General features: G+C 53.8%; 1 protein-coding gene across 1 annotated transcript in view; it reads right to left on the bottom strand.

Moving 5' to 3' along the window:
• The window catches only part of CNTN2 (contactin 2 (axonal)), a 34,485-nt gene that overhangs the window by 4,768 nt on the left and 20,675 nt on the right, over window positions 1-9,042 (bottom strand). The window contains exons 11-22 of the mRNA XM_011957759.1: window positions 8,706-8,856; window positions 8,465-8,592; window positions 7,952-8,127; window positions 7,305-7,425; window positions 6,616-6,774; window positions 5,977-6,126; window positions 3,681-3,751; window positions 3,184-3,418; window positions 2,711-2,823; window positions 1,109-1,295; window positions 643-755; window positions 2-170 (exon numbers count right to left, since the gene is read on the bottom strand). Of these exons, the coding sequence (XP_011813149.1) occupies window positions 2-170; window positions 643-755; window positions 1,109-1,295; window positions 2,711-2,823; window positions 3,184-3,418; window positions 3,681-3,751; window positions 5,977-6,126; window positions 6,616-6,774; window positions 7,305-7,425; window positions 7,952-8,127; window positions 8,465-8,592; window positions 8,706-8,856 (1,773 nt within the window). The remainder of the gene's footprint in view (window position 1; window positions 171-642; window positions 756-1,108; window positions 1,296-2,710; window positions 2,824-3,183; window positions 3,419-3,680; window positions 3,752-5,976; window positions 6,127-6,615; window positions 6,775-7,304; window positions 7,426-7,951; window positions 8,128-8,464; window positions 8,593-8,705; window positions 8,857-9,042) is intronic.

Here is a 9,042-nt window from a genome sequence, read left to right on the forward strand (position 1 = left end):
CCTCCATTCCTCACGATGTGGACTTCTGCAGGGATCCCATCCCCTCCAGGCCCTGTGGTCCGAATTTGTACCAGGGCATGGCCAATGTCTTCAGGCACTGGGATTTCTATCCAGTTCTTGCTGGTGAGGTGGAGTGTGGGAGTCAGGTGTAAGTCATTCTGGTACAGCATCTGTGGGAAGGAGGTTTCCAGGTGGAGTTTCCTGACACCAGGGCTGATCGTTTAGTCCTCCCCAGCTTTAGGTACTGGGAGGAGCCCCGATGGTTCTGGGCCCTTGCGGTCCAGCCTCCTCACCCCTCCTCCCCATTGACAAAGCTCCTCATTGGTGGGAGGAAAGCTTGCAGGCCACTGAACTGTTTCTGTAGACTCCTGAAGCTAGGAGAACCCCCATACTCCATCCTCATAGTCCATCACTGCCCCTGTGAACTCTGCCTTTCTGCGGTGACACCATCTGCCCCTGTTTTTATAGTTCCTACTGCGAGTTACTGAGAGAATCGTTCATGAATTTCATTCTCACAGTCACAAATCCTTTGCTTATGTCTCACTCAGATGCCTCTTGTTATAAATTGTTGCTGCTTATGTTCACTGGAAACACAGAGGAGCTGTTCCTTCCCATTCTGGGCCTAGCTGATCCCTTCCTCACCTTATAGCCGGTGACTGCAGACTCATTTCGGAAAGGGGCCACAGGATCCCACTTAATGCTAAGACTGGAGCTTGAGAAAGTCCAGGAGATGTTGCCAGGAGGTCGCTGCGGAGCTGCCACAGAGGAAGAATTGGAGAGATGTCCAAACGTTTCCCTGGCACCCCGCACCCCCTCACCTTTAGCCAGCCCTTCTCTGGATGTTTGCCTCTAGCAGTTACACCCAGCACATTCTGTCACCCATGCCCACGAAACAAAGCCCATGAAAATCCAAAGGTTGGAGAAGTGTGAGATGCTTCAGAGGTCATGAATTCCATTCTCTTATTTCCATTAGGCTCGCTGTCTAATTTCTGGCCAGCCCAGAGCTGGTGGGCTAGAGCATTTGTCTTACCACTGGGGAAAGAGTGATCCCAGAGGCACCCACCCACAAACATATTCCCCTACCCCCACCCCAGGCAGAGAGACTCACGGGGTTTCATGGTTGTGGCATTGGCAGAAGGGCTGGCAGGCCCAGTGCCAGCCCGGTTGTAGGCCCTCACAGTCACATGGTACTTGGTGTTGGGGTGCAGGCCGCTGACTCGGGCACTGGTGTCCAGCCCTGCTGTCCTCACTCGGTCCGCGGCTGCTTCTTTGTCCCCAGCTTTCCAGTAGCGGATCTGAAGGAGGCGGGGGTACCCAAGGGGTAGTAGTCAAGCCCAGGATCTCAGGGCTGCCCCAGCCCCCCATATTCTGTTCCTGTCTTGCTCATCCTGGTCCTTGTGACCCAGACTCAGGCCTCAGAACCTGGACACTAGATCATGAGCACCCAGAGAGCAGGGCCGTGTGGGTGTGAGTCCCTGCTGTCTGTTGGTGCCTAGTTCAAGGAAGGTGCTCAAGACATGGGCCAGACAGGGAGCCAGTGGCACAGGCTCAACCTAGCAATGGCCTGCTGGAACCCATCTCATTTCAATAACTTGGGGGGCTACTGAGGGCACTCTGCTAAGGGCTAGAAAATGCTTATTTGTACTGCAAAGTAGTCCCCCGGCCCCAAGCAAGCTTCTGAAGGCTGCCTAATACATGCAAACCCATTTTCATGGTAATCATAGCATGAAGACCTGCTAAACATGCTTTCAAATCAAGGGCAGAGTTTGGAATTATCTCCACATTGTGGCTTGCCTAAGCTATTGTGCTGAAATCTAGAGTACTGTACTGGAATGAACTTGTGCTATCACTAGTAGGCCCAGCCTGATGATTCTTTCTTGCTTTTTCTTCTTTCTCTCCCTCTTTCTTCCTCTCACTTTCCATTTGCTCCACAGGTACCCCTGTGTGGAGTTCTCAGTGGACCCAGTACTCAGGCCAGACTGCTGGGCCCCAAGTTCCCCCGAGACAGGATGTTCAACTGTCCATAGAGTGGCTCAGGCTGTTCTCTGTGCAGCCCTGGATAGGGCAGTCTGAATGGGCTCTGGCATGAAAGGGGCAGGCCATGCCCCTTCCCAGAACCCACTCCTTCTACCCTCCCAGCTTCCAGTGCTGGCTCTAGCCAAGCATTTACTTTAAGGCTGCCTCCAGGGTCTGTCTTCCCCAGTGGGCATAAGCCATGGTTTTTAAAATTTATTTTATTTATTTATTTATTTTTTAGATGGAGTCCCACTCTGTCGCCCAGGCTGGAGTGCAGTGGCGCAATCTCAGCTCACTAGACCTCTGCCTCCTGAACTCAAGTGATTCTCCTGCCTCAGCCTCCTGAGTAGCTGGGATTACAGGCATGGGCCACCACACCCAGCTAATTTTTGTATTTTTAGTAGAGGCAGGGTTTCACCATGTTGGCCAGACTGGTCTCAAACTCCTGACATCAAGAGATCCACTGCCTCAGCCTCCCAAAGTGCTGGGATTACAGGCACAAGCCACCGCGCCTGGCCTGCCCTGGGGTCTTAGTGAAATTTGCATCCACAGTGCTGCATAGACTGGATGCTCAGTTTGCCATGTCAGTGAACCAGGGACACCAGGAGGAATGACTAGTAAGCTGCAAGTTGTTCCCACCTGGCTTTGAAGCCCCAGCACCCCTTCCTCTCCCAAGCCACAGGTTGGTGCTCACCTCATACCCCAGGAGGATACCATTCATGTCCTGCTGCACGGGTTCCCAGGTCACGTTCATCTCTGAGGATGAGACCCCTTTGGCCCAGACCTTGGTAGGGGCCACCCTGGGCTCTGGGGACCAATACAGAATGGGTTTGGATTCCCAGGACCCTCCTGGGGCACCCCCCAACCAGGATTGCCTTTGCTTAAGATTTTGGAGGAAAGCCCAGGGCTCAGGATGAAGGCCGAGTGGGAGCCCCCCAAGCAATGCTCCAGGGCCCACTTCTCTTCCCAGAGAGCCTCCCTTTTCCTAACCCCGAAGGGAGACAAGGTAGCAAGAGCTGGAAATGAGGCCAGTGGTGTGGAACCCAAGTGTCCTCTCAACCTCCTCCTATGGAACTGAGCTGGGAGATGAGTAGCGTCCTCCCACCCCACACTCCTGTGGACAAGTGGCTGGGGTAGGGACGAGCAGTGGGCCCGGGGGCAGCCCACCTTCCTCCGCGGAGTACACGAGTGCAGTGAGGCTCTCCGGCCCCTCCCCGCGGCGGTTGTAGCTGCGGATTTTGACCTCAAAGGGTGTGTAGGGCCGGACGCTCTCGTTGCTGTAGACGAAGTACTGGGCATCGGCGCCGGGCACCCGGGCGGTCTGCCAGTGAGTGCTGCCCTGCCTGCGGAAGGACAGCAGGTAGCCGAAGCCGTCTCCGTTCTGGTACTCCCGTGACATGGGCTGAGGGGCAAGAGCGTGGCATGGGCGAGGATCCGCGGCCCGTGTCCCTGCCCGTTCCCTGGCCCCACCCAACCTCTGCCAAGAGTGGCGGCCCTGGACGCCTGCGCCTGCAGCGTGGATTTGCGTAAGGGGCAGCGGGTGCGTGGGAGGGGGACAGGAAGTTGTCCTCGTTTGAGTCAGAACTGTGCAGTGGTTCTTTCTGCAACTGCTCAAGCAGGAGAGGAGTCAGCGGGGAGGAGGACATCTGACTCTTCCGGCTTACCGTCCAGTTGACGATGAGCTCTCCGGGGGCTCCACCTCCTCCGCTGAGTCCTGAGGGTGCCACCGAGGGGGCTGTCAAGCGCCAAGAGACACCGATACGGCTTGTTAATGAGCAGGGAAGAAAGGAAAGCCCTGAGCCTGTGCCTGCGGAGCATCGTAAGATGGGGAACCCCTTCAACTGGGCCCTGGATTTGTCCTCCAATGGTCCCTCTGAACATAGGCTCTGGGGTCAGGCAGTCAAATCCCACCTCTGCCATTACTAGCTGTGTTTCCCTGGGCAAGTTACTTAACCTTTCTGCGCCTCTGATTCTCTTCTCCATGGAGATAATCATGTTTCTCTCAGAGGCCGTAATGAGAATGAAATTAAACAGGACGATGGTTAGCACAGAGCGGATGATGCACACACGATCATTGTCCTCCTTACTCCATCAACTTAAACTAAATCACAGAGACCAACTCTCGTTTGCTTTAAAATAAGGGGAATAAATAACCCAAAACTGCAGTTAATGCAAACAAACAAACAAAACAAACTACTTTTGGGCTCCAGGGTGATATATTACTATTTTTCTTTTTATTGCAGATTTAATCTCCTAATTGTCTCTTAGTATTAAACAAGGCTGATATTAAAACAAGAATTTATTTCATCAGCTCCTGTAGCTTAGCAGAGAGTAACTTGGCTGGGGGTCAAAATATTTTCGCAGAGAATCCAGCAGCTGGAGATTTTTCACTTGCTTCTGATGACAATAGTTTAGGGCCCTGTAATTTGCAAGAGGCACCTAAACACATTGGCCATTTGATCCTGTGAGGTGAGTGTTATTATTGCCCTTTTCATGGTGGAAAGACTGAGGCCCAGAGTAGTTAATCGACTTGCCTAAGGTCACACAGCTAATACATGACACAGGTGGAATCTGATCTCAGTCCTTCTGATTTTAAAGCCCGTCATGTTTCCTTTGCCTCACAGCTGTCTTTGCGCTCCTCAGCTCCTGGGATACTATTAATAGAATAAAGGAGTCCCCTCCCTTCTCCACATTTGACCCTCCAAGAAGTTCAGGATCAATCAAAGAAAGTGTTCCCTTTGGAATTTCTTACTCAGGAGAGGTACCAGCTAAAAATGTTGAGTGTTTCTGGAAAAGAGGCCTGGAGAATTAGTTTGGGGCATGTAGGAGAACATGTTTCAGGGAGACAAGAAGATGGACCCTCACTACACATCCAGTGCAATAGGTCTGGGCGGGTGAGAGGAGGGAAGGCAGGGTCCTGAATCTATGCCCCTGGTCCCAGGATCCCAGGGCTCTCATTCCAGGCCTTCCCCTGCGAATGGCTTGGAGATGGGCAGGAGCCTCTCAGCAGATGCTGACTGGAGCCTGTTCCTCCCCCGCTCTCTCCTGGATTCTCTTCTCCCCCTCCTTCCTCTCAAGTTCTGACACCCACATGCTTTTTGCTGAGGGTTGTGGGCAGGTTATTCATTCCATCTGCTCCCAGAGAAATCACCTAAAGGGCTTGGAGACACTGGCTGCTTCCCTAGCCCCTTGCACAGAACACACATACACACACACACACACACACACACACACACACACATCTTTTACATCATCTGATTTCTTTTTTCTTTCTTTTTTGTTTGAGATGGAGTCTCGCTCTGTTGCCCAGGCTGGAGTGCAGTGGCACGATCTCGGCTCACTGCAGCCTCCACCTCCCGAGTTCAAGCCATTCTCCTGCTTCAGCCTCCCGAGTAGCTGGGATTTACAGGTGTGTGTCACCACACCTGGCTAATTTTTGTATTTTTAGTAGGGATGGGGTTTCACTATGTTGGCCAGGCTGGTCTCGAACTCCTGACCTCAGGTGATCTGCCCTCCTCCGCCTCCCAAAGTGCTGGGATTACAAGCGTGAACTACCTTGCCTGGCCAGCATTAACTGATTTCTGTAGTGCATACTTTTCCAGGAGGACATCTGTCTACCACCCCGTGGTCCTGGGTTCAAGTCCAAGCTATGTCAATGTGACTCTTTCCTTCTCCGAACTTTGGTTTTTCCACTTTTAAAAGTTAAACTTAAAGAACTTATAGATTTGCATGCAGTTGTAAGGTTGATCAGTTTTTAAATGAGGAGTTTAGACTAGATGGTTTGTCCATGCAGTGGGCCTGGTTCCAACTTGGTGTTCTGTCCTCATCTGTTTTGTGAGAGTCTGAAGCCTATGAGCAGGGTTGGAACTCAGCATAACTGCGGCTGGCGTGGCACTTCCTATAAGTGGTGCCAGGGTCTCTGCCCTGATGATAGTTCTCTGGGACACACAGGACTCTCACCTGCTTCCTTGGTCCGGATTTTGCTGGAGGGCCCACTAGGCTCCCCAGTGCCCAGAATGTTGCTGGCTATGACCCGGAACTCGTAGTCCATCCAGGGGGTGAGGCCCAGCACCTGTGCAGTCTCGGCATTGCCCTCGATGTTTGCAGGATCTGCAAGGCACCAGGGAGTCCATGTTCCAGCATTTGCTTATTCATCTGGATGCAGAGGGCAGGCACTGGCCTGAATCACCACTTATCTACCCAGCCCACACTTCAGTACTTGCCATATACTAAGCACTCAGTACCTTTTTCAGAAATTATTGAAAAACTACTCAGTTTCCCTATCTTGGTACCTCTGCTACTGCTGTGTGCACCCCCACGCCCCTACGAATATTTTCATTGCTCCAGTAACAATCCTACCAATTCTTCAAGGGCATAGACCAAGCGCCTCCTCTTCTAACTCTTTCCCGACTGTCCTGCTTCCTATGTGACTGTCTTCCTGCCTGCCTGCATGCTGTCTGCTGGCAGAGGGCAAAGCTCTCTTTGAAGCTCCAGGCACAGCCCTGGCCCTCAGACCCCTGATCCCCAACCCTTGACTCTTTCTACCTCCTACACCCAGCCAAGCCTTATCAGCGCTGACCTGGGTGGGGTCACACTTACTGGTCCGAACCTGCTTCCACTTCCCTGCAGGTGGAGTGCGAGCTTGCAGGGTGTACTTAGCGATGGGACTGTGGTTGTCGAAGCCACGGCTCCAGCTGAGCTGGATGGTGGTGTCGCCAATGTCCCTCACCACCACACCTCCTGGGGGACCTGGCGGACCTGCACCAAGAGGTCAGAGCACAGTGGGTCAGAACTGGGCAGCTTCCAATTTGAGCCAGCCTCCTCCCAGCCAGGCTTGAGCTGGTACAGTACCAAGACAGGTCAGCAGAGGGCGCAGTGAACACACACCCAGGAGGGAGCGCCGGCAAGGGATGTGGGCAGTTGGGGCGGGTGCCAGTTGGAGGGTGGAGTGATGTGTCTCAAGGCTGGGGGGCTCACAGAGGCTGTCACATGGAGAGGTGCATAGATTTCCCAGCACTAGGCTTTGAAAACTTCAGGGCTCAGTAAAGCACTCCTGTCTTGGGCTGTGTTTAGGAGTGGATTTTTTAAACTTTGGCTTTGGAAGAAAAATGTCCTGATCATTTAGGTCCTGTGAAGAACCGCAGGATATATCCAGCTCACAGGAGTTCCGCCAGAAGCCCTTCCCCACAGCTTTGAGGGAGGGGAGGGGAGATGGGGCGAGCAGGTCAGAACAGCCCAGCTGGGCTTTAAGGGAGTTGCGGTAGGGGTAGAGGTGGGAAACCCCTCACCTCGGACCAGGACTGTGGCCTTCTTGGATGCGCTGTCCACCACCGTCTGGGCCATGCACGTGTACTTCCCCCCATGGCGCAGCTGGGCATTCAGGATGGTCAGATCCCCAATGGTCTCCTTCTGCACATGGGGACAGTTAGGGGCGGCAGGTCAGAGCACCGGCCCTGACCAGTGAAGCAGGCTATGAGACATGAGGCAGAGCTTGGGAGTCCCCTACTCCGTGACATCCATGGACCCCGCTGGATCTCAGTTTTCCTGTCTGTTCAATGGGAGGAATCATGACTCATCACTTAGAACCACTGGGGACTAAACAACAAAGTTTGTTTCAGGAGACTGTCAATGACTGTCCACGTTAATAATGTCATTTGCCCTAGGGGGCAGGCCAAAAAGAACAGTAGTGGGAGTGTCTTGGTGGCTGCCCACAATTCCAGGTTTGTCCCTAACCCTCTCCTATATGCATGGTCACTGGGTGGAATCCAGGAAGGACGGCTATTCATCCAAGGATGAGTTTGCCATGCGTGGGCCTGAGGGAATGGGGATGCTGAGGCTAGGGGGGACTTAAAGGTGGGGATGGCTAAGGACATCCTGGGGCCCCTGTCTCTCTGGAAAGAGGGAGAAGCCATGGGGCTCTGGCCGTAGGCCTTACCACATTGGTTCTCCGGTAGTGCCCTCCGGGCTTATCAAAGTCGATGGGGAAGTCGTCCAGGGTCCAGGTGAAGGTGAGGTCCATGGTGGGGTCGTGGGAGGCATGGCACTGGAGGGTCAGGTTGTCACCCAAGTTGATGTCAGCACTCGAGGGGGCTAGGGTGATCTTGGTTGCATCTGCCAAGTAAAACAAGGCCCCTGGGTGGATGGGGGAGGAAACGGGCACAGGCAGGGGCCGCAGGGCCGGCTGAGAGGCTCTGTCCTAAGGTCCAGCAAAGAGAAGAGGCGGTGTGACCCACATGTCCCAACTGCCCAGGACTGCATGAGTGTGTGGCAGGCAGGGAAGCATGACCGGAGTCTCGATGGTGGCCAGGGGGTGGTCCCAAGTGAAACTGAATCCGGGGGTGGCCTTGACACCAGACTAGGAGCAATGTGGGACCCAGGAGCAGGATGATGGGGAGGACAGTACCCTGCGGAGGCTGAGCCCCCGGCCTACCCACATGGCAGCCCTCACCTCGCACAGACAGGATTCCAGTGCTATTGGCTTTGCCCATGAAGTTCTCAGCAAAGCAGGTGTATTTGCCTTCATCTGACCGACTGATGTTTCTTATGACCAAGGTGCCATCTGGAGTTACAGTCACTCTGTGGCAAGAACAAAGCAGATGTGCCCAACTCAGGGACGGTTGTCACAGGAGGGGAATTAGCCTCCTAACGAGGAGGAGCAGGAACTGTGCAGGGTGGGGTGTGGGTGGTACCTGCTGCTGTTGACCAAAATCTCCGTGCCTTTGCTCCAGAGCACCACGGCCTTTGGAGCTGCCCGGGGCTGGCAGGGGATAACAATCTCTCCCCCGCGGGCTGCAGGGATCAGACGCCTCACAGGATTCAGCCTGAAGTCAGGGGCGAGTGCTGGAAGGAAAGGGGAGAGCCACAGAGAAAAGTACTGTCACCCTTGATGAAGACGTTACTTGGCCTGCCCTTTGAGGCCGCCTCATGAGTGACTCCTACCAGCACCTCTTCCAGTATTCTTTCAGAACCAAGCCCTTTTTTCTCTGGCCTAAGCTATCAAATCCCTTGCCTGGACTATTGACAACA

The sequence above is a fragment of the Colobus angolensis genome, unplaced genomic scaffold (genome assembly GCF_000951035.1).
Source record: "Colobus angolensis palliatus isolate OR3802 unplaced genomic scaffold, Cang.pa_1.0 Scaffold449, whole genome shotgun sequence".
In the NCBI taxonomy this organism is placed as follows: domain Eukaryota; kingdom Metazoa; phylum Chordata; class Mammalia; order Primates; family Cercopithecidae; genus Colobus; species Colobus angolensis.